This window comes from Pongo abelii, chromosome 15, assembly GCF_028885655.2.
Source record: "Pongo abelii isolate AG06213 chromosome 15, NHGRI_mPonAbe1-v2.0_pri, whole genome shotgun sequence".
Classification (NCBI taxonomy): domain Eukaryota; kingdom Metazoa; phylum Chordata; class Mammalia; order Primates; family Hominidae; genus Pongo; species Pongo abelii.
In genome coordinates, this window is record NC_072000.2 from 35,062,611 (window position 1) to 35,088,782 (window position 26,172).

The 26,172-nt window shown below is 38.5% G+C and overlaps 1 protein-coding gene across 1 annotated transcript; it reads right to left on the reverse strand.

Moving 5' to 3' along the window:
- Positions 1-10,079: 10,079 nt before the first annotated feature.
- On the reverse strand, positions 10,080-21,571 carry DTD2 (D-aminoacyl-tRNA deacylase 2). The gene is made up of 3 exons (XM_002824649.5): positions 21,352-21,571; positions 17,365-17,434; positions 10,080-12,563 (listed from the first exon to the last, which is right to left on the reverse strand). Exons 1-3 carry the CDS (start codon positions 21,460-21,462, stop codon positions 12,238-12,240), a joined length of 507 nt encoding a protein of 168 aa, XP_002824695.2. The 5' UTR covers positions 21,463-21,571; the 3' UTR covers positions 10,080-12,237.
- Positions 21,572-26,172: the final 4,601 nt, after the last annotated feature.

Genomic DNA, 26,172 nt, shown 5'->3' on the forward strand with positions numbered 1-26,172 from the left:
TGTGCTTTGTCTCTCCCAAACAATATTTAGCTGAAAATTAGCATTATCATTCCATTCATATTCCTTCTATTTCTCATCTCCCTGAAAATTTTGGTTACTTCTCAATGCCCTGTCTCCTTCATAAGTTCCTCTAGTCACTTTTTTCTTTTCTTTTTCCCGTAATCAGCTTGTTCTTGCTCCTAGTAATTCCAAGTTATTTTCTAAAATACCATTCTGTTGCTAATAAACTTTCCTATACTCCTAGCCTTTCCTTAACAATCCTTTGATTGTTAAGGAAATCATAATATGATGTTCTGCTGGTTCTATACTAGGGTTTTCAGGCCCTTACTCTCGTCTACTCCCCCACTGAAGTTCACATCCTCTTGAAACATCACTTTCTTCCCATCCTCAGCTCTACCATTTGCTGACCTTCATACCACACTCTCACAGTGATTAAAGATTTGGGCACAGAATTATGGGTATTTCAGTCTGTTCTGAGTCTTACCATCCCAGGTTACCTTTACTGTAAGGTAACCAGTATTTATAGTTCTACTATCCAATGACATAGTCATACAACATATTAGCTTTAATTTATTTATTTGAGAAAGAGTCTCACTCTGTTGCCCAGGCTGGAGTGCAGTGGCGTGATCATGGTTTACTGCTGCCTTGATCTCCTGAGCCCAAGTGATCCTCCTGCCTCAGCTTCCCAAGTACCTGGGACCACAGGCACATGCCACCACACCCAGTTAATTTATTTTCATTTTTTTGTAAAGATGGGGTCTTCCTGTGTTGCCCAGGCTGGTCTTGAACTCCTGGGTTCAAGTGACCCTCCCTCCTTGGCCTCCCAAAGTGCTGAAATTACAGGCATGAGCCACCATGCCCGGCCCAACTTCTTAAAAGCACAAGTCTTCTTGAATTCTCTTCATCTAGTCTGTTAGCTCCTTGCTGATTTTATCCTTCCTTGCCAGTTTGGATTTATGAGATCAGTTGTTTCAGCTACATTCTTACTAGCACTCACAATTCCTTCTACTCCATGACCTTAATACATTGCATCTCTTCTGCCAATCTCTGAATGTGGATCAACTCAACCATCTGCTTTTTCCAATCTGCTCTTGGACTGCCAAGAAAATTGCATAACTGTGCTTTCTACTTTATAGCATTAATTATGATTTAACCACAGCTAGTTGGTTTGGTTACCCATTTCCTATAGTAGCTATGTCAAATATTCACTACTGTCCTCAAGCCAGTACTTCATGCCATCATCCTCTCTCCAAGATCATCAAGTCCTATGTTTTACAGCAAAAGTAGATGGCACAATGTCTGAACTCCATCAGCGCTCTCACCGTAAACTCAGCCATCTTTCCTCCTACCTGAGAGAATACTCAAAGTTTTCCAATAACATCCCTCTATTTTTCCTTTTGATATGAGATTTTGCTCCATAAGTTATTGTGTCTCTTCTTTCTTCAATTTCACTATGTACTTCCTCTTGCTCTAAAAATATGCTAAAATTTTTTGTGACTTAAAAAAAATCCCCTTAATACTGCTGTCCTACAAAACTACTGTCTTCCATTTCCTTCCCTTCATCTCTAACTTCCTGAAAGAATTTTCTACACTTTTCTATTTTTATATAAAAGTCCCATTCATTTCTCAAGATATTTGGCTTACATAATTCCAAGGGTCCTGCACTGACTAATGTCCATAGTGACCTCCTAATTGTAAATCCTATTTTTTTTAAATAGTACTTTCTTACTCTAGTGGATTGTTCTAGGATTGGACATTGTTCACCACAAACCACTTGGATAGAAATTCTCCCTTCTCTTGGATTCTCTTCTAGTTTTGTTTTGTTTTGTTTTGTTTACATCATTCTAGGTTTTTCTTTACATCATTCTCTTCTAGTTTTTCTCCTACCTCTTTTTCCACCCCTCTTCAGCCTCTCGATATTATCTTTCTTTTGTTGTTTGTTTTTATGTTTAAAATTTTTTTGTAGAGACAGGGTCTTGGTATGTTGTCCAGGCTGGTCTCAAACTCCTGGCCTCAAGTGATCTTCCTGCCTCAGCCTCCCAAAGTGCTGGAATTACAGGCATGAACCACCATACCTCGCTGATGTTATCTCTTAATCTACCTCTTTGTTAAATATTTAGTTTCTTATTGTTTCTTAGTTGATATCTTTTCTACACACTCTTTCTGGGCAATGTCATCCATTTTGGTGACTTTTTTTTTTTTCTAAGGGTACAGTTCAGTAGTGGTAAGTATATTGACATTGTGAAACAGATCTCCAGAACTTTTCATCTTGCAAAACTGAAAACTCTATACCCCTTAAACAACAACAACAACAACAACCCGTTTTCCCCTCCCTCAAGGCCCTGGTAACCATCATTCTACTTTCTATTTCTATAAATTTGACTACTTTAGATATCTCCTATAAGTGAAATTATACAGTGTTTGTCTTTTTGTGACTGGCTTATTTCACTTAGCATAATGTCCTCAAGGCTCATCCATGTTGTAATATGCAACAGGGTTTCCTTTTCAAGTCTGAATAATATTCCATTGTATGTGTATACCACATTTTGTTTATCCATTCACCCTTTGATGGGCACTTGTATTGCTTCCATGTCTTAGCTATTGTGATTAGTGCTGCAATGAACATGGGTATGCAAATATCTGAGACCGTGCTTTCAATTCTTTTGTTTATATACCCAGAAGTGAAATTGCTGGATCATATAGTAGTTCTATTAGTATTTTGAGGAAGCACCATAGTTAACTTTGGTGACTTTAACTACCATATGTGCAGCTAACTCCCAAATCTATATCCCTTGACTTAATCTCTGTCTCCTGAAATATACTGATATGAGGCCCAAAAGGAGGGAAATATGTTTTATCTTTGTATCTCTTGTTTTTATATCTACTTGTATACTTGGTATACAAGTAGACTCTAAATAAATTCTTGTTGAAGAAACTATGCCTTTTTAATTCTGAGTGTGAGGGAGCTAAAGTCCAAATTTTTTTCCATTGATTATTGTGTAAATCACTGTTGTAAGCTTCTTAATGATGGTCACTGCGCAATATACTTACCTGTTTGATTATAATGCCTACCAGTGCTTTACACATACAAGGTAGCAAGTAACTCACTCATTAAATCTGGTAATAATTGCAAATATTTATCAAACTGAGTAGCAGTGGTTCAGTATTGAAATGCTTGCAAAATTTCTCTTTCCTGTTTCTAAATTAAAATATAAGGGGAAAATATGGGAATTAATATGGTATCATGATAATCCCATACATATTTTAAGATAAACACAAATCTATGGGCCATATAGTGATAAACACTTTCTGGTCATAAGACCTCAGTAAAATAGAACATGCTGATAAAATTTTCAGAAAAGTCTAGGAAATAGCAAATTTATATCACCACTAGGGGGAAAGGGATTTTTTTTAAAAAACCTTGTTGAAGCATATGGGCACTCAATATTATTTATGAGATGATAGCAAGCGTACTGAGTAACATTTTAAAGAATATTCTGAAAACATCTTGAAACGAAAATTCAGCCCAGATTTATAAAGGAAAAAAAAGCAATCTAACACCAACGTGATTGAAGACACAAAATTTAATCATTGCTTAAAGATTATCAGATATTTCTCTTTTACTATTGAACGGAGATTTAATACTTGCAGTAACTTCTGCCAACTCAGAACCCTGAGAAAATAAGTCACTTTCTTTACAGAAATAAGAAGAAAAAAAAGGATATTACCAACAATGGAAGAGGAATGCAGAGTGGAAACAGCTCCAAGTGGACCTGGCAGACTATGAACACTAGAATCACCAAGGAAACATGGAGCTATGAAATGGCAAAAGGCTGTGTGAAAACCCTGAAGCTTTTTGGTTCAGCCTTTAAAAACCAAATGAAAACTCAAGAGATACAAGAATGTGGTTATTTTGATGAACAACTCACAAACTAGTTGAATTAAAAGAAACTGGTTCAAATGAACACAAACCTAAAAATTTTTTCAGTTCGTCTAATTAAAGTCTAACCAATTCCTTCTAATTTAAAAGATCCAGTTTTGGATATATCCAAGACTAAAACACAATCTCATCAAAGTCTATTTAATGTGGTGTAAATCTCACGGGAACTGTGACTATCTTCTCTCCCAGTCTAAACCTTGTGGCTTTTCTGATTGCTCTTTATAATGATTGATGTTAATATCTCTTGCTTATTTTATAAGAAATAAAGAAAACAAAGATCATAAACTCACACACAGAAAAATAAAAGATACAGTTTTTTGTTTGTTTTGTTGAGACAAGGTCTCACTGTATTGCCCAGGCTGGTCTTGAACTCCTGGGCTCAAGTGATCCTCCTGCCTCGGCCTCCCAAAGTGCTGGGATTACCACATCTGGCCAGCAATGCATTTTTTAATGAAGATTTACCACCCTAGCCAAAAGTGTCTTCTCCTTCTGCAGCTATTTTATTAATAAAATTCACTGATAGCATTGTCCAGACATCAGAGACCACATACTACCTAGTGCATTTTTGTGGCTAATGTGTCCCCTATTAGATGGTAAATTCCTTGGGGCTAGTGATCATATCTTAAACGTTTCACACAGCCCCTAGCTACACTGCTGACCCGCAGATTATAAAGACTACAACATTTAAGTGGAAAGCAAGTATCCATTATGCAGTATTAAGCAAATGTTAGATTTTCAACATCTGGGTTTTAAAAGGCAAATATGTATATAATGAAAAGAAGTAAAAGCCCTGTGGCTGGGTGGGGTGGCTCACGCGTGTAATCCCAACACTTTTGAGGCTGAGGTGGGTGGATCACTTGAGGTCCGGAGTTTGAGACCAGCCTGGTCAACATGGTGAAACCCCATGTCTCAGGATGGGGAACATCACATACCGGGGCCTGTCGTGGGGTGTGGGGAGGGGAAGGGATAGCATTAGGAGATATACCTAATGTAAATGACAAGTTAATGGGTGCAGCACACCAACATGGCACATGTATACATATGTAACAAACCTGCATGTTGTGCACATGTACCCTAGAACTTAAAGTATAGCAATAAAAAAAAAAAAAGAAACCCCGTGTCTACAAAAAAAATACAAAATTAGGCCAGGCGCAGTGGCACATACCTGTAATCCCAGCACTTTGGGAGGCCAAGGTGGGCAGATCACGAGGTCAGGAGTTTGAGACCAGCCTGTCCAAAATGGTGAAACCCCATCTCTACTAAAAAAATACAAAAATTAGCCAGGCATGGTGGCCCGTGCCTGCAATCCCAGCTACTCAGGAGGCTAAGGCAGGAGAATCACTTGAACGTGGGAGGCGGAGGTTGCAGTGAGCCGAGATCACACCATTGCACTCCAGCCTAGGCAACAGAGCGAGACTCTGTCTCAAAAAAACAAAAAGCAAAAAAACCCAAATTAGCCAGGCATGGTGGTAGTCACCTGTAATCCCAGCTACTTGGGAGGCTTAGGCAGGAGAATCGCTTGAACCCCAGAGGCAGAGGTTGCAGTAAGCCAAGATCGCACCAAGATCACTCCAGCCTGGGCGACAGTGAAACTGTGTCTCAAAAGAAAAAAAAAAAAAAGAAAGAAAAGCGCCAAGGACTTTCAGAATGTAATCAGAAGAAAAAATAATGCAGGCATTGAGCAAACTAAACTTAAAAGATGATCATGTTTGCTCATAGACATACCTTGGGGCTGCTAAGGAAATCAGAAGAATGCCAGGAATAGAAAGTGTGCCTTAGCCTATTTCCTTAGTACAAGGTTGAAGTAAACAGTCTCTCAAAGTTGGAGCCAAGGGTTACATTTTTGCTAGTATGATCAGCCATTTTCTAAAAACACTCCATACCTTCCCTTAAAAAAAAAAAAAGCCCACAATTACTTTCCCAACCTCAAATGTTTATGGCAATAATAGCTAATGGTTCTCAGATACTGTTATACAGGGTGTGGTGCATTCTCCACATAAATTCTTCTTTTCACATTCAGATAAAAGGCTGATGTAATAGGTCAAATTTTATTAAGCTTCTTAAGAGAAAAATGCTGACTAACCCAGTGTGAAGAATTCATTCACATGGAAAAGTCCAGTAAAAAGAAGTAGGGTCATATTTATCTTAAAGTTGGCTATTTGTGATGTATCCCACAGAACTGCTTTATTTTGTGATTAAATATAGAAGGGTTTTAATAAAGCTTGTTTCATCAAAATTCATATTTGTAAACAAAATAAAGATATTTTTGCATCATAAAAAGTTTGCTTTATGAAAAGACTCAAATATAGGTTTGTTTGGTTTTTTTCTTATTTTGAGACAGAGTATTGCTCTGTCGCCCAGGCTGGAGTGCAGTAGTGCCATCTCGGCTCACTGCAACCTCTGCCTCCCAGGTTCAAGTGATTGTCCTGCCTCAGCCTCCCGAGTAGCTGGGATTATAGACGTCTGCCACCAAGCCCGGCTAATTTTTGTATTTTTAGTAGAGACAGGGCTAAGACAGTATAATGGTAGGCAGATATAATACAGTGTAAACACACTGTACTATGTACACTAACACGCTATACTATGTCTGCCTACCATTATACTGTCTATGCCCAATATTACTTATTCTCTTGCAGTCGACATATTAATATAAAAAATTAAAGCCAAAGTACTTAATCTTATAAAATACATCACAAGTATCAAGAGTGGCACAATCATAATGCCAAAGGTGGTAGAGGCAGAAGAAATTACTATGGGGTCAGAAGAGACTGAGTAATGATGGATTTAGAGTACAGAAAAGGGCAAGTTAGGTCAGGGCATGATCTAAGAAAAATATAAATAGGGCTATACTGGGAGTAGTGGGAGAAAAGGTTAGAAAGTTGAGCTAGAGCCAGATTATAAACCATGATACCAGCCTTAGAAGCCTGGGCTTCATTCTGGGTAACAGTGGTTCTGGGATTCCAGTGTACATAAGAATCATCTTGCGGGGAGACTGGTGACTAGACAGATTTTAACTCCTGAGATTCTAATTTAGTATGTTTGGGATGGTCCCAGAAAACTGCATCTTAACAGGTGATTCCAGTACAAAGACACACTTTGAGACACTCCACCACAGGACAAATCATTAAGAAACTCTACTATTAACTATTGCAAATATGCCAATTCCCTGTATGCTGTGAAAACATTCAATTGCATCCAATTTTTCTTTGTTATTTGGCACTGACTTTGTCACTGTTTACATCTTTAGTGAATTTGTTTAACAATGTGCTTTTCAGACTAATATCCACAATCTACAAAGAACTTAAACAAATTTACAAGAAAAAATCAAACAACCCCATCAAAAAGTAGGTGAAAAAAGTAGGATATGAACAGACACTTCTCAAAACAAGACATTTATGCAGCCAACAGACACATGAAAAAATGCTCATCATCACTGGCCATCAGAGAAATGCAAATCAAAACCACAATGAGATACCATCTCACAGCAGTTAGAATGGCGATCATTAAAAAGTCAGGAAACAACAGGTGCTGGAGAAGATGTGGAGAAATAGGAACACTTTTACACTGTTGGTGGGACTGTAAACTAGTTCAACCATTGTGGAAGACAGTGTGGCGATTCCTCAAGGATCTAGAACTAGAAATACCATTTGACCCAGCCATCCCATTACTGGGTATATACCCAAAGGATTATAAATCATACTGCTATAAAGACGTATGCACACGTATGTTTATTGCGGCACTATTCACAATAGCAAAGACTTGGAACCAACCCAAATGTCCATCAATGACAGACTGGATTAAGAAAATGTGGCACATATACACCATGGAATACTATGCAGCCATAAAAAAGGATGAGTTCGTGTCCTTTGTAGGGACATGGATGAAGCTGGAAACCATCATTCTGAGCAAACTATTGCAAGGACAGAAAACCAAACACCACATGTTCTCACTCATAGGTGGGAACTGAACAATGAGAACACATGGACACAGGGTGGGGAACATCACACACCGGGGCCTGTCATGGGGTGGGGGGAGGGGTGAGGGATAGCATTAGGAGATATACCTAATGTAAATGACGAGTTAATGGGTGCAGCACACCAATATGGCACATGTATACATATGTAACAAACCTGCACGTTGTGCACATGTACCCTAGAACTTAAAGTGTAATAAAAAAAATTAAAAACAAACAAAAAAAAAACAATGCGCTTTTCTGGTTCTCTGACTCTCTGAAATCTCTATCATCTCCTCTGGCCTCTCATACTTTGCCATTTCTTTACATGTTATTTCTTAAGATTGTGATTTTAGTCTTCTACAGATCTCCTTGAGTGATTTCATTCACTCTTAAGGCGTATAGAGAATGCTGATCCCAACCTCAGAAGATTAGACTTTGTCCAGTTGATAAAGAGGAGTTATAGAAGTTTCTAAGAAGTAGAATATCATAGAGAAATACATGTTCTGGGAATATAACCTTGGAGATGGTCTGCAGAAAAGGAATAGGGATAGGAGAAACAGGAGGTAGGGAGAATAGTTATGAAACTATCAAAATAACTGTTTAAAGTCATCACCAAGGGATGGCTTCAAAACGAAAATGTTACTTTTCTAGTAGTTCTTCCCTTTAAGAAACTAGTCTTATTTCAATAAATTAATAGGCAAGACACTTCTAAGGACATTGGAATTTCATTATCTTTTTTTTTTTTTGCTATATATTTAACTATAATATAACAAATTAGGTCCTCTGCAATGTTAATCACAGATAGTAAAAATCTGACATGACATTGTTCTATCATAACATCAATGTGAGTTCTTTTCTAAAACAAGTGGCATGAAGGATTTTATAGTATTGATATTGATATCTGATAAATTTAGTTCTTTCATTATGGAGTCAAGAAATCATCATTAGTACAGATACTATTCATAAATGGTGTACCTTCTTTTATGACTTGAACTCATGAAAGAATGGTAAAAGTATGTTTGATTTTGCTTTATATGAAGATACTCAAGCTATTACAACCATATCCATTGTGTCTTATACACAATGGAAAATAATAGTATTTTCTACAATTGAATCCAGAGGTTTCTAAATTGGCAGATAAAATAGTATCTGTATTTAGATATTCTATTTGAAACATTCTTTAATCTTAGGAAAACAGAGGCAGAAAGCACCTAAATTAGGCGCAACCCTGCCTGCTCCTAATTTAGAAAATAAACCAATTTATTGGCTATTCTTTCTCAAGTGATGCACATTAAGAGATGCTAGGTCTTTATCAAGATCAATTTCAAATTTTTTTTTTTTTTTTTTTTTTTTTTTTTTGAGACGGAGTCTTGCTCTCTCGCCCAGGCTGGAGTGCAGTGGTGCCCAGGCTGGAGTGCAGTGGCGCGATCTCGGCTCACTGCAACCTCCGCCTCCTGGGTTCAAGTGATTCTCCTGCCTCGGCCTCCCAGGTAGCTGGGACTACAGGCGCCTGCCACCAAACCTGGCTAATTTTTTGTATTTTTAGTAGAGACGGGGTTTCACCGTGTTAGCCAGGATGGTCTCGATCTCCAGGATGGTCTCGATCTCCTGACCTCGTGATCCGCCTGCCTCTGCCTCCCAAAGTGCTGGGATTGCAGGCGTGAGCCACCGCGCCCAGGCCAATTTCAATTTTTAACAACTGTCACTACAAGAAAGTCAAGAAAATAGAAATTAGTCCTCCCTCTTGTGTGACCTTGGGGAAATTCCTTAAGCATTGTCTTACTTTCCACAGTGCTATCCTTATCATACATATCCTGTGAAGATAAAATATCTATCGAAGATTCTTTGAGCACCTTGGGCCAGAAGAGCTACAGAAAGCTAAGGTATAGTTATTTTCATATCCACGACTTCATTTGCCTTTTCCCTTGTTGTAGCCTCTCTGGAAATTAAGCAAAGATGCCTATCACCTTCTGCTTAATAACCCTTCATGTACTTGAAATTGTTCTTCTCCCCAAGTACCTCAAGCACATTTTTCAAAGAGGATTGCCTGAACTCTAAAACAGCAATCAAGGGCTATGAGTCAGCATTTCACCTAGACATAAAATCAAAATGGTTCAAAATAGGTAACATTATCTTTTTGAAAGACGTACATATCTCTTTGGAGAAACTTTGAGACAACTGGAGTTTGCAAGTTTATGAATAGTTTATTACATTTCAGTAAGTGTATCATGAATCAATAAAGCAAAAGTTAAGGACAATGAGCTCATTACCAAGCCAGTTATTGATTCTCTGGTTCCAAAATAGAATAGTGCAGGAAGGGTATAGAGAAAATAGAATTTTTCATGATAAAAATTTTAAGCATCTTAGGAACACAGACCTAAAGAAACTATAAGACACAACAGAAATTTCAGCAGCTACTTAGGATGTTTATTTATTTACCTTTTTTTGTCAATTAGAATTAGTTATTTGGTTTTTACTCTTAAAAAAAAAAAAAGCCTTTTCAACTCGTCAGAGGAGTTTGCCAAAACTGAATGTTACCTCTTACTGACTTAATTATTCTTTCAATTTCTTGTATATCTTCCTCTCTTGCCTTTGAAAAGTTTACCTTACTAGCTGACTATCTTATATCACTGTCCTAGCTCAGACTGCCCTAACAAAATACCATAGGACTGGGTGGTTTAAACACCAGAAATTTATTTCCTCACAGTTCTGGTTATTAGAAGTTCAAGCTCAAGGTGTCAGCATGGTCTGTTTCTGGAGACTACTTTCTTTCTGGCTTATAGACAGCCACCTTCCCGCTGTGTCCTCAGGCGGGGATGTTCCAGGATGGGATGGTTGGAGGAGCCCCATCTCCAGATACCATCACATTAATAAGGGCTTCAACATAAAATTTTGGGGACGGCAACAAACATCTAGTCCAAAACATTCACTAACAGAAAAATTGACACTGGCTCCATATCATCAAGCAGATAATATGGAAAGGAGCAAGTCAATTTGTTTTCAAACTATTCTTATGGGAAGCTTCCCTTTTTCTCCCTTTTACAGCAATCTAATTCAATGGAAAAGGAACTTCTTAAACAATTTATGAACTAACACTAATTTCATGAACCAGTTCTTTAAAAAGCAAAGACAAAAAGTGAGACACATGGTTTTGGTAAAAACTGAAAAATAGACCATTAACCCATTTATATAGTATGTTTAATAAAAACAACTTTTAAACCCTTATACTTTGTTCTTATATCAAGTAAAGATTCTTAAAGTAATGTAAAACATTTGGATGTCCCTGGAAAGTAATATAACACACAATAACCCTTCTATATTACATATGTGTGTGTGCATATATATATATATATATATATATATATATATATGTATATGTTAGAGACTGGGTCTTGCTATTCTGCCCAGGCTGGTCTCAAACTCCTGGGCTCAAGTGATCCTCCCACCTCGGCCTCCCAAAGTGCTGGGATTATAGGCATGAGCCACCACATTTGGCCCTATATTACATTTTCATGCATATTATTAAAAGAAATGGTGACTTACGTATGGAAATATAGAAAACTGAAATAGTAAACAAAATTAACAAAGTTATAATTGGGTTGTGCTGAAGTTTACCTAATTTTAATACAAATAGTTATTTTTATTACATGCTACACAAATTTGATGGTATAAGAAATGTGTTTTTCTTGTTTGCATGAATTTCTTCATTGCAAAATACTTAAAATGTACATAATTTTTTAAAAACAACTAAGAGGTCGGGCACAGTGGCTCATGCCTGTAGTCCCAGCACTTTGGGAGGCCAAGGTGGGCGGATCACGAGGTCAGGAGATCGAGACCATCCTGGCCAACACAGTGAAACCCCATCTCTACTAAAAATACAAAAAAATTAGCTGGGCATGGTGGCGTGCACCTGTAATCCCAGCTACTCGGGAGGCTGAGGCAGGAGAATAGCTTGAACCCAGGAGGCGGAGGTTGCAGTGAGCCGAGATTGCGCCACTGCACTGCAGTCTGGCGACAGAGCGAGACTCCATCTCAAAAAAAAACAAAAACAAAAAAACAATTAAGAACATTTCCTTAATGACTATGAAGTGAATAGACAGCATATTTCAAATTTTCAAGTAGAAGGGTAGAGGAATGTAGGACAAAAGGTGACTGAGATTCAGAGTTTAGGTGACTTGGCAAAGTCATCCAATTAGCAGGTGCAGAGTTATATATGAAACTCAAGATTTTCTTGTCTAAAAATGCTGAAGATTAGTATATTCAAGATGAAGGGGAAGAAAATCTAATTATACTTTAGATCATTTCATACCAGAAAACAGCTATGGAAACTAGTTTTTCATTTTCAAAACTCAATTAAGTGTGTGAATGGTCCGTTGGTGTCCAGCTTTAACACCTGCCTGTTCCCATAAGTGCCATGTTCCACTACAACCCCAGCTTCAGCACACTTGCTATTAGCAGCTACTTCTTTTTCACATAGAGTCACAAATTGAGAGTAAAGTTCGAACCCTTCTTCTTTTCCAGAGTTAGAGTGATATTGCATGTTTCTTCCTTTTAGTCTTCCTCCAAGGGTAGCTTGAGGGATAATAAGAATGTTTCCAGGTAGATCCAATATAGAGACATGCTTGCCATTTTCTGTCTCACTTAATTTCACATTTAACAGTGTATTCACTGGGTGAGGAAGAAAGGCAAAACATTTTAAAGTGAAAAACAAACATGAAGAAAACCATCAAGTTTTTAGTCAGCAAATCTCTGTTTAAAATTCAGTTTGTCAGCTCATGCCTCTAACCCAAAGTCTCTATTTAGATTTAAAATACTGCTTCACTAAGCTAAATAATCTAAGCATGAAAAATAAGGCAATTTTCATGCAGAAAATGGTATGATATTTTAAATCTGAATTGGCAGTTAAGATAACCTAACAATAAGTTCATCCAGAAAGGTCTAAAGAAATAACTGTACACTGGAACCTCAAATATTGTTCCCCTGGGGGAATACATGAGAAGATTTTACCTTCCTGTTCTTTTTATTTAGTAAGTAAATCCCACTGGAAAAATATGAGGATAACTCCTCCTCACACCAAATTCTGCTTGCTTGCTTGCTTGCTTGCTTTATTTATGTATTTATTTAGTCTTGCTCTGTCGCCCAGGCTGGAGTGCAATGGTGTGATCTCAGCTCACTGCAAGCTCCGCCTCCTGGGTTCAAGCGATTCTCCTGCCTCAGCCTCCCAAGTAGCTGGGACTACAGGCGCCCACCACCACGCCCGGCTAATTTTTTGTATTTTTAGTAGAGACGGGGTTTCACCATGCTAGCCAGGGTGGTCTCGATCTCCTGACCTCGTGATCCACCCGCCTTGGCCTCCCAAAGTGTTGGGATTACAGGTGTGAGCCACCGCGCCCGGCTAAATTCTTCTTTATAATGGAATATCAAATAACAATTTTACTGCAGTTATTATTTTAAACTTAGTTGCCAAGAGTTTTAAGTGGAGTCAAAGGTTCCTGTTTCAATCCCAATATAAACCAGCTAATTTTGTTGTTTAATAACCTTAAAGGCAATATTAACATGGACTAATCATTTTATAAATATTACTCATGAGAGAAGGGTAAAGGTGAAAGCAAGAATCATCAGAAATTCATTGTTACAACTGAAAAAGTAAATAAAAAGATATAAAGCTATGGCATTATCTTCATACACATATAAGAAAACGTGATATTATTTTTGTAGCATTCGTGAGATTTCCTATAGCTAATAAGTGTCGAAACCACCATAAATATCCATATATAGCTAAAAGCCTAAACTTAGAAAGCCTTTCTACCTCAACATTAACCATTTTTGAAACAATAAGCAAAAGAAGTGTCTAATATAAATAGACCTAGGGTCTCCCTACCTCTATAAAGGTACACATGACTTCTGTTTGCAAAGAATAGTCCTGAGAGGGCAAATGGTAGAAGGAACTATATAAACTTCAAGACACCTGCCTTCAAATTAGGCTTTAAAAGGCATGCTTTCTGTTGGGGTAGCTAACGGTTTTAATTATTAGAGGGTCTGTAGTAAATATTCATATGGTTACCCCTCTCTACAAATCATGGAATTAATCTGGTAAAAACCTGCCAAGGTGAACACCCAAATGAATTCCTAAGCTAGGCATTAAGCATCATCAATTTTCACTTAACTAACATTTATTTTTAAATACCTCTAGTTTTCTCTATTACAAATAGGACTTTGCTGTTTAGCCAGCAGTCTTTATTGACTGCTTGTAAGGAAACTTTCCAGGGCACTTCATTCCACTCGAAATCACTATCTAGCTATCTAGGCCTCAGGCTAGTGACAGAGTAAATAGGCAATTTTGGAATAACAGGCCTGAGAGGTAATGCTACAATTTATTATGTTTCCACGTACCTCCCTCTACTGGCTATAACTGAGATTTCAGTTAATGCTGTTGGTATGCAAATATCAGTATGTAGATAAATACAATGTAGAACCAATAAGTAGAATTAAAACGAGACAATGAATTAATGGCATGTTGGAAACTCAAATATCCTAAAACAGGTTATCAATCAAGTATCTCTAATGATGTATATGGGATGTTAAGCTTTGACAGGTTTCTCGCCCTCTGTCCAATTATACTGAAGGTGAATTAAGGAAGATTCTACACATCTCTATGTTAACCATGCTAATTCAGATTTTGCGGATTTAACTGGTTATTATATTCTCAAGGGATATATGCTTTGATTGGAAATATCTGAATCTATGTAATAAATATGAGGTGAGGCTTAAGAGAATCCCATCACATTGACTTACTTAGCCTACTGGAATAGAGGGAAGTACAGGTTAATACTATTAATAATAGATGGACTTACTTTGCTTACAACTCAAATGAGTAGAATGTGATTCTTAGAGTCATATATTTCTTTACTGAAAATCATGATATAAAAAATCATGTGTTCGTGTCAGACTATCCACTACAAGAGTTAAGGTGGACCTCCTCGGTGTTTTAAATTCACTACAATCTTATACATGTATTTAAAGTGAACTCACAAAGACAGATATGGAAGCGCACAGGATTTAATCACTATAAAACAACATGCGGTTTGGATATGGTAGGCATATTTTATCCTATTATGATGAAGAACCATTTGAGAATCCATAAGACAACTTTATGAAGTCAATCTTAAGTCAGAATGACAAACACTTTCTTCCTATTTTTGAAGATTTCTACATTTTTTATGGACCAAAAAAGATTTAATCCAAGGCAAAATATTAATTTAGGAAAGTGGAGAGAATGTGTAACACTCCAGCATTAGGATTTGACAAATTATTCTCTGTAATAGGAGTCCTCATTACATTATGTTCTTTTTTTTTTTTCTTTTTTGAGATGGAGTCTCCCTCTGTCGCCCAGGCTGGAGTGCAGTGGCGTGATCTCGGCTCACTGCAACCTCCGCCTCCTGGGCTCATGCCATTCTCCTGCCTCAGCCTCTCGAGTAGCTGGGACTACAGGCGCCCACCACCACACCCGGCTAATTTTTTTGTATTTTTAGTAGAGACGGGGTTTCACCATGTTAGCCAGGATGGTCTTGATCTTGTGACCTCGTGATCTGCCTGCCTAGGCCTCTCAAAGTGCTGGGATTACAGGTGTGCGCCACCGCGCCTGGCCTCTCTCTTTTTTTTCCTTTCTTCTTCAGACCAGAACATTATGTTCTTAACCCTTTAGATGTTCCTTATTATCTTCTGGATTCAAATTTCAAACTATTGTAGTTACTGGCTTTCCATTCTCACCTAGCATAGTCTCTTAAGTCTGGTTTTCATCTTTTGACAAAGTTGTCAGACATGTTTGATATGTCAGTATAAAATTCCCTCTAGGAGTTTTAGCTTTTTGTCTAAGCTCTTCCTCATTGGCCTATTTGCCCTTGAAGCTCTTCTAGGTTAACTTCTGTAAGCTTCAACTGCCCATTTGTATAATTAATATTTCTTATTAATCCAACTAATGGATGCTGTCCTTTACTAATGAGGAGAATACAACCTGTTCCCAACCTTAAGGACAGCTTCTTTTCTTTCAAGTTTGTATGTATGTTTGTTTGTGGATATAATCCTTATATCCAAATACTGTCCTGAGAGGGTATATGATTTGATTTGGTATATCTGAACCTATGTAATTATCACATGAAATGCTATAGCTATCTGAGATAGTGTATATATACATATCACTATACAGTGCTATAGCCTGTCCAGGAAACCAGAAAGCTGCAGGTAGATAAATTACTATTCAGAGATCCCTGAACATTGACTCTGTTTTCCATGTCCTTGGAGGAGGTATGGCTGTGATGACACTGAATTCAGCTCAAGACCCAGGAGAACCTTATATCTATTCTTATTTCCACAAGGAAGTGCATACATGGCTAATGCAAATTCTTCCATAATAATGATATAAACTTGAGTTGTCCAGGTTTGATGAGACCCACATCTTGTATATACAGTGTCATCTACTGCCTCTGTTAGGGGCTCTAGGGGATAAAGGAAACTATATTAAGAAATGCAGCATCTGTTTCTCCCTGTGTGACCACCCTACTTCCAAGAAGTTTCTGTATCCTTGGCTGAAGTACATTGTGTGTATGTGTATGTGTGTACACTCTTCTACATCAATCTGTAAGTCATCTGAAATGCTGCAGATGTTTTAAAAAATTCCACCATACTTGCTTACTTTAAACTTTGAAACAGGCAAATAGCTAAGGCCAATAACACTAGATAGAATTAAGTAATTAATAACTCATCAGCACAGTTTAAGATTGTGCTTCTTAGGATGGGCAGGGATTGGTTAATGGATACAAAATTACAGCTAGAGAAGAGGAATGAGTTCTGGTGTTCTGGAGCACTGTAGGATGAATATGGCTAACTATAATTTAGTGTATACTGTCAAGTCTAGAAGAAAGGATTTTAAATATTCACAACACAAATAATAAATTTTTGAGATAATGCATATCTGGTTTGTTATACATTGTATACAGTATTAAAATATCACTTTGTATCCCATGAATATGTAAAATTATTATTTATTATTTATTATTTTAAAAATAAAAGGGGAGGAAAAAGATTGTGCTTCTTGTCTCTTCGGGTTCATTTGTCTATTACTGTTCTTTCTCACTCTCTCTTTTTTTTTTTGAGACAGGGTCTCGCTCTGTTGCCCAGGCTGGAGTGCAGTGGCACCATCTCGGCTCACTGCAGCCTCGACCTCCTGGCCTCAAGTAATCTTCCAGCCTCAGCCTCCTAAGTAGCTAGGACCATAGGCACAGGTCACCATACCCAGTTACTTTTGTTTATTTTTTGTAGAGTAGAGGTCTTACTATGTTGCCCAGGCTGGCTTCTAACTCCTGGGTTCAAGTAATCCACCTGCCTTGGCCTCCCAACGTATTGGGATTACAGGTGTGAGCACCACGCTTGGCCTCTCACTCTTAAAAAAGAAACAAAGTCAAACACGTACCCATTTTGGGAAGAAGTTCTTTATCAGCTCCCTTGAAAAAGCACACATAGATCACCAGTCCTCTTTGGACCTATGAGAAATCACCACAGTAAACTCAGATTACAACAATATCTGTAAAGATACAGGGCTAAATGGGTAAAGTTTCACAACTATTAATATTATAGACATAGAGGTTAAAAGCACAGAAAATGAACTTTACAAAAGATTTCTCATGTGAGAAAACAAAATATTTTTCCATTTTCAATCATCTCAGTTATTTCTTTCACATTTAAGTTTAAAATATAGCCAAGAGCAGTGAAGACAAGTTATACCTTCAAACATTTATTTCTAATCAAAATCATTAAGACGATCAACCAGCCTTTTCCCAAGTAAAGGTGACAGACTTAGAAACATTTCGTTTGCTGGGCCCCATTTATTCAATGCCAAGTGAATTCACATTATACCAGGTACAGCTGATGGATAAACAACATGTAACTGATATCTCTTGACATCATCTCTTTTTATTTCCCCTAATCCATTTATTTACAGATAATGAAAATAAGGGTCTGATTCTATTTCTATAAACTCCAGGAAACTGTCCAATTATTTGTTGTTGTTGTTGTTAATGCTTTATATAAACATGATTAGGACTTGAAAACTGCATTTGTGATAGTAAATTCTACATTAAAAGGTTGGTTATTATCAGGAATATAGGCTTATTTATTTTACATAATGACTTGGATATTTCTTAGATCTTGTAGGACAGAGACTATACAGAAAAGAGACATTTAAATAGTGACTTTGATTCTGCTTCTGAGTGAATCATTAGATTTTTTTGATTCTATAAATTAATCTTGACTCCAGGAGCTATTAGGAAGATTAAATGAGTTAATATTTGTAAAGTGCTTAAACACAGTGCCTGGTTCATAGTAAGTGCTATATTAGTGTTTATTAAATGAGTATGTAGAAATAAATTTAAGGGCAGAGGCACAATTTATTTCACATTTTAACTTCCAAAGCACTTTACAGGCTGTTTTGTACATGATAGGGATTCAATTTATCTGTTGATTGCATTAACATTCAACTATATGTTCCAGGCTCTATGTGTTATCCAAAGAAGTTTCTTGATAAATGTGAATGCAGCTCTGCACTCACACGTGATTTACCTGGAAAATAAGTGAGTTTTAAAAAGTGCAATCATGCTACTGAAACAATAGGCAAGGGCCTCCAATGCATACCCATAAGAAGCTGGCAAGTTATTATAGGTATTTGCACTACTGTCACAGGCCTCTCCACTAGTATTGTTTTCATCATGAATCGAAATCTTAAGCATATTTATATTTGGACACATGCAATGTCAGAATTAAATACCTAATCATTTGCAGAACAATACCTGTTCTTTCTACTAACATTATCTCCTCATTAAGGTCTTTGCCTTTCATTTATTCCATAATAGATGTTAAGTTGTGACTTCAAGTCAAAAATCACTTTCCTTATAACTTCTTTGGTATAAAACATTTCAGATATATAGAAAAATACAGATAATTCTCACTGTAGCTTTAAAAAGTTCACTTACCAGAAACAAAAACATTAGTCTGTGACAGCAAAGTTCTAAATGAATGAAACTAAGAACAAGCAAAGAAAGTAACCTTCAAATCTTGACAATCAAAATGCTGTTTCTAAAAAAACAAGAACTTTTAATAATAGAACAGGGTAGAGAATATGTAAGAAGAAAGAATTTACATTTTCTCACCATCTAAATTACTTGTCAGCTCTTTAAACTAATTTAGTTATGTGTGTAGGAGTGAAAGGGAAAGCCTTTAAAATAGTTTTTAAGTTTATAAACACAAACTGATAGTTTTGATGTGCCAGCAATAAAATACATGTGATTTTGCATAAGGAGATGTAGCCTAAACAACATAAAAAAGATAAATAAGCATGGAAGGAAACTAAATGATTGATAGTTTGCAATTTGTAGTGTCTGGATGCAACTATAAAAATGGATAATTCAGCTGGGCACGGTGGCTCAAGACTGCAATACCAGCACTTTGGGAGGCCGAGGCGGGCAGATCACAAGGTCAGGAGATCGAGACCATCCTGGCTAGCACGGTGAAAACTCCGTCTCTAGTAAAAATACAAAAAATTAGCCAGGCGTGGTGGCAGCCGCCTGTGGTCCCAGCTGCTTGGAAGGCTGAGGCAGGAGAACGGCTTGAACCCGGGAGGCGGAGGTTGCAGTGAGCCCAGATTGCACCATTGCACTCCAGCCTGGGTGATAGAGTGAGACTCTGTCTCAAAAAAAAAAAAAAAAAAAAAGGATAATTATTTTATTTATTTTTTATTTTTGAGATGAGGTCTCACTCTGTGGCTCAGGCTGGAGTGCAGTGGTGCGATCTTGGCTCACTGCAACCTCTGCCTCCCGGGTTCAAGAGATTCTCCTGCCTCAGCCTCCCGAGTAGCTGGGATTACAGGTGTCCGCCACCAAGCCTGGCTCATTTTTGTATTTTTAGTAGAGACGGGATTTTACCATGTTGGCCAGGCTGGTCTCAAACTCCTGACCTCAAGTGATCCGCCGGCCTCGGCCTCCCAAAGTGCTGGGATTACCGCGCCTGGTGGTAAATCTAAAGTTAATTCTTTAGATAGGATGGCAAAATAAAATAATAAAATTTCAAATAAGGAAATCAAGACCTCACAAAAAATCATGACAAAAATAAGAAAAGTGAATTTCTGGGAAAGGAGAGAGATAAGAATACAGGAATTTCTATGCTTATATTTCCAAATTAGCACAGGGCAACAGATTCTGATTTTAGAATAATCACCCACACATCATATAGTTCACGGGTACTATTTACAATAAGCAGGCGGGGCGCGGTGGCTCAGGCTTGTAATCCCAGCACTTTGGGAGGCTGAGGCAGGTGGATCACCTGAGGTCAGGAGTTCTAGACAAGCCTGGCCAAAATGGCGAAACCCTGTTCTCTGCTAAAAATACAAAAGTTAGCGTGGTAGCTTGCGCCTGTTGTCCCAGCTACTCGGGAGGCTGAGAAAGGAAAATTGCTTGAACCCGGGAGGCGGAGGTTGCAGTGAGCCGAGATCGTGCCACTGCACTCCAGCCTGGGCGACAGATCGAGAATTCATCTCAAAAAATAAAAATAAAATATAAATAAATAAAATATATATTTAAAAAAACTAAAATTGTTTTAAGTAATGCTAGATCTGGGACCGAATTCAGCAGAAAAGATGAGCGAATGAGATTTTGCTACACTGAAGTTTCTGATTATCTACAAAAGTCTTCATTATGAACTAATTTTTTTCTTACATTTTAACGTACTCCAAAAATACGTCAGAGGTCTTAAAGAAAATTTCATTTGTTTTTGTATGCAGTGGGGGCAGGCGGTCTTAAAAATGAAAGTAGAAGGAACTCATAGTGACATAAATGTTTTAAATTCTTTGGAGAAATGTGTTTGATAACAATGCAACATTGTTATAAAAGTAGTGGTCTTTGTTTCTCAGTTGGAAATAGGTCAAAAATTTTAAAAGGCTTCTAGAAATAGAATTGTTTCTTAGGAAATCTCATTTCTATGCTAAGACCAAGTCAACATAGGGGGAATTCGACGCGATCTGAGGCGTAAGTCTAAGCAGATCATGAACTCTTGCAGCAAACCTGACCTACAAGCTTGCCCCCGACCAGCATAGACCACGAGCTGCAAGGGGTCTGAGACAGTAAGGCCTGAAGTTCACCGAACTCAGTTTCAAATCCCCGTGGTCCCCCCAAGAAGGGAGACGCGCTCTTCCTCTCGGGGGCTACACCTGGCGCCGGGGAACGGTGATGCAGGACGGAAAAGACAAGCGCAGCCAGGCAGGCCACCGCGGCCAGCTTCAAGCTGACCCGGTATCCCCGCGGCCGGACCGCCGGTCTCAGAGAGAGACACAGAGAGGACGAGTCACCGAGACAACGCGGAAAAAACCGCCCCGCACGCCGGAGGATAACGAGAGCTGCCGGGCTGACGTTACCTCCACCCATTGGGCCGCGGCGTCCTCATCGGCTGGGCGAATTTGCAGCCGGGCGTGCAGGCACTGCTGCAGGAGCGCCCAGGCCTGAGGAATCCGGCTACTCTCAGCCATGGCTTAAGCCAGCGCCGCGGCCGGACGGTTACTAGGCCATGTGTCGCTGGCCCCTCCCTCGACGCGCTGGCGGGGCAGACGAGGCGGGGCACGACTAAGGGCCTGCCCCGATCGCCCAGTGGCCCCGCCCTCTAAGGGCGGGGCCTCGGACTGACTCTGGAATGTCCCGGATATGCGGTCTTGGAGGCCTGCGTGGCGCTAAGCTTCTCCGCAGCACCTGCCCAACTCTGTGGAAGGCGCTCAGTGTATACTTTTATTAAACGATTGAAAAGACTCGTTAGATCTCTTTCCCTACAAACGTTTTAAGAAACATTTTTCACCTCAGAAAGCTTAGGTTCCAACTGTTCAAAAATTTTAAATCTGCTTGATTTAAATTCATGTTATGCCCATATGAAAGTAAGTAAACAAATAATCGAATCATAAAGCAAGCGGAGATGGAACTAAAAGCTGTATATACATCCTTCAAAATTTTCCTTATTCCAATCAATAAAACAATGCTGCCTCCTCTATCGGGAATGCCATAAATTATTCTGATTCCACAGTTGTGAAAAGGTATTGGTATGCTATATGAATACACATTCTTTAGAAGATATTCTCGTTAAAAGTGTTCTTATCCAAGAAAGTATGATTGTTAATAACTTAGCCCGCTACTAATACAAAAATAAAACAGCTTATTCGGATGCATATGATGTAAATTCTGTGATGCATTTTCTGGAAGTACATATTAGAATGTAAATAAAACTAAACAAGGGCTTGAGTTTCTTTCCCATGTAACGTATTCCTTAAACATGCATCAGATTAGCATTTATTTGTCTATGGGCTTGGATGGTTTAGATGAGGAATAATAGTGTTACCCTGATTGCATTACCCAGGTCATTGATTTGGGCTCAGTTGACACAATGTGCCTATACATTCGGATCTGTTGTTTAAAAAGATGACATCACTGACAGTGTTGCTATCCATACAAAGTAGTGTGACTGAAGAAAATAATCCATGCATAATCAACAGTCCTTTGTACACAAAATCGAAGCTGCTTGTTTGCTGGTTATCTTGCAGCCAGGTTTACACTTTTAGTAAAAACAGAAAGAAAAATCTCACATGATCTCTGATTGTTGCATTGCAGGGATTCCAACAGTTGTTGACATTTGTCTGCAAAGCACAGACAAGTTGAATTGCTTCATGTCTGCACCTTTATGTCATTATAACTACTGAGTCTCTATTCTCTCCGTCTCTCAGATTCAGATTTTACAGGCCTGAAACAAACTTTGACATACAAACCGTTAGCTATGTCCCAGAATAAGAAAAGACTTTGGTGTCCATTTGTATGTGGTTGCAGGAAACAGGGAGGTCTATAGAGAATAGGTTATATGGTTCACAGAGATCTTTCTACAGAGAGGGTGTCTTTAACAAATTGGGAAACCCTTCCTGTGAGTAGAATAGATGGAGTATGGTTGGTGATGGTTAGCTTCTCAAAAATCACTAATTACTTTAAACCCTCCTATTGAGTGAGGATCTCGTGGACATTGCTGTAGGTACGTAATAGGCTGTGGCTAACTTATTTTTTACTTCTATTTGCAGAAGGCTATAGAGAGTGGCCACCAAAGACAGCATTTCCTTTCTGTATTTTATTTTTTGAACACTTAGTTTCATTCTGCAAATAATTTAAGAAGGAAGGACATGCATGCAATAAAATAGTAAAATGTGAGTTAAAGCATTAGGAATAAAGAAACTAGAATTATGTCAGTAAGCCACAATGGGGGAAATTGAAAACAGGTAAGACAGTGGTTCTCAACTGGAGTGCTGAGATGATACAGTATGCAGCAAAGTTTTCACAAATGTATAACTTCAATTTTTGTTATAAAACAATTATGTTCATTGTATGTAGTATTGAGGTGCTGTAGGTTGCACAATTTTTTTCAAGTTGCAACTAAAGGCAAAGCATAGCATTAAGTTGGCTTTACAAGAAGATGGTGGTTCACTGGAATGTGAGAGAGCTTTGCCTTGTCATTGTATGAGAAATCATTGAGCAGAGATAATTCTCAAACACCTACAATATTGAAAGTGTACCATATGGATAGGGGATTAATTGTGGATGGGTTCTATGTCCTCTGAGATGGTATAATAACTAATTTAGTGTTATTTTAACTTCTTTAATTCATTTAAGTTGGCTGCCCTAAATTCTGGCATTCAAAGTATTTCACAAACATGAAAAGTTTGAGAACCATTTCTAAAAGATTCCTTAGAGTTGATGCTAAGCTTCCTGATTGTAAATAGGAGAGGATAGGGAAGGGCAGTATAATCTATTTCATAGTTCTAGGGATAAGCAGAGCTTTTCCTCAGATTTAGCTCTAAGCTGAGCCTCTTACCTGAGACTTTATATAGGATATGTTAATAAATACAAGTGCAGGCCTGGTGAGGTGGCTGACACCTGTAATCCCAGCACTTTGGGAGGCTGAGGTGGGCAGATCATGAGGTCAGGAGATCGAGACCATCCTGGCTAACATGGTGAAACCGTTTTTAGTCTCTACGAAAAAATACAAAAAGTTAGCCAGGTGTGGTGGCGGGCACCTGTAGTACCAGCTACTCGGGAGGCTGAGGCAGGAAAATGGCATGAACCCAGGAGGCAGAACTTGCAGTGAGCCGAGATTGCGCCACTGCACTCCAGCCTGGGCAACAGAGTGAGGCTCTGTCTCAAAAAAACAAAACAAAACAAAACAAAACAAAAAAAACCAAGTGCAACTGGAAGAGGTAGGTATTTTATCTTAGGGAAGACAGGATCTAGCCTTCTAGTTTAAAGCCCAGAGATTTTTTTTTTTCTAGTTTAAAGCCCAGAGATTTATTTAAAAAAAAACAAAAAACAAAAACCATGTTCTGAGAAATTGGTTAACATTAACTAAAATGCACATTAGATTGGGGTAGAACCAGAATACTAATTTAGTCATTTATAACAAGAAATATTGCCATGACATGGAGTGGAAATTCTCACACAGGGCATGGTCAGCATGTTTCCCCCTGTGGTGAAGCATAGGAAGCTAGATCATATTCAGAAGTCTCTTTATTAATTAATGATGAGAAATACTCAAAATCGGTATGACCAGCATATTATTTTTATGTAGATAGAGTAACACAGAAATCAGGATGTTGCTTGGTAAATGAGAACTCGAACAAAGAGGGTGAGAAAATTTTTTTGTGGAAGACACCTAACTATGACCCCAAGTACTAAGCACAGGAGACAGTGAGAAATATGCTAAACTATGTCCCTACAGCAAATGTAGTATCAGATTTTCTAGGGCAATTTCTTTAATTGTTCCTTGATAAAATCAGAATCCCTTGATATAACCCCAAAATAAAAGCAAGCCTTCAGATGTAATATGGTCTAAATATACTAATGTGACAGTCCTACTCTACTAGAGATTAATGCATGAACTTTGTGTACTTCACTTAATCCTAATCAATTTTCTCAACTGGGCTTTTGAGAAGTGTTGAACAATGGGATCGTTCAAGGTTTAGTCCATGGCAAGGGCTTGTGGAGTAGGGTATTTTATATTATTGACCAAGACACTGTGATTTAGATATCAAAAGAGCAAACGGGGAGGTTACACTGTATACTGAAACGGGAAGGGCCAAATTAGGACGTGCATTTGGATGAATAGCTATGCTGGTTATATATGAAGGTGGATTTAAGGATTTCTGAAAAAGTAGTTTTGTCTGCCATAACACATAAATGAAAAAATTAGGTTCCTAAAGTTCTATACAGTGGCAGATATAATTTTGGCTTGGAAAAATTGTCTAAGTGGTTGTCTTGACAGAAAACAGATGGCACACTTTCAAAAGGTGAAGAGAAGCTGAGCATGGTGGTGGCTCATGCCTGTAATCCCAGCACTTTGGGAGGCTGAGGCTGGAGAATCATTTCAGCCCAAGAGTTTGACACCAGCCTGGGCAAGATGATGGGACCCCCATCTCTATTGAAAAAAGAAAGAAGGTCGGGCACGGTGGCTCACACCTGTAATCCCAGCACTTTGGGAGGCCGAGGCGGGTAGATCACTTCAGCTCAGGAGTTCGAGACCAGCCTGGCCAACATGGTGAAACCCCATCTCTACTAAAATACAAAAATTAGCCGGGCGTGGTGGCTTGTGCCTATAATCCCAGCTACTGGGGAAGCTGAGGTGGGAGAATCGCCTGAACCCAGGAGGCGAGGGTTGCAGTGAGCTGAGATTGAACCACTGCATTTCAGCCTGGGTGACACAGCAAGACTCCATCTAAAAAAGAAAAGAAAAGAAAAAAGGGAAGAAAAGAGAGAGAAAGAGAGGAAGAAAGGAAAGGAAGGAAGGAAGGAGAGAGGAAGGAAGGAAGGAGAGAGAAAGAAAGAAAGAAAGAAAGAAAAGAAAGAAAGGGAAAGAAAGTGACGAGAATAAGAGAGTTGAATGAAGGTTGAATGAAGGGATCATTAACCAGGTATGTGAAAGGCTAAGGAAAACCATCAGGGGATAGTGAAGGACCCAGGGCTAGCAACAACAGGAAGCAGTTACCATTCTGAAGGGGTAAGAGGAAGGAATAGTTTTCTTCAAGAACCAGCAAGAACTAGGTCACACTTGACAGGACCTGTGACCTTCCATAGAGAAATGCAGTCTCTGCCAAACTGCAGCCTGTTTTCCCTTTCCTCCTAGCTTTGATCGTCTGCCATTTCTCTCATTGGCTACACCCAGCTGG

Bases quoted from the DNA above. Each gene is read 5' to 3' on its own strand.
- DTD2 (XM_002824649.5), bottom strand. From the start codon at position 21,462: ATGGCTGAGAGTAGCCGGATTCCTCAGGCCTGGGCGCTCCTGCAGCAG. The intron at 17,435-21,351 runs GTAACGTCAGCC...GATTTCTCATAG, and splicing joins CCGCGGCCCAATGGGTGGAG to GTCCAAAGAGGACTGGTGAT. The intron at 12,564-17,364 runs GTACGTGTTTGA...TTCCTCACCCAG, and splicing joins AGAACTTCTTCCCAAAATGG to TGAATACACTGTTAAATGTG.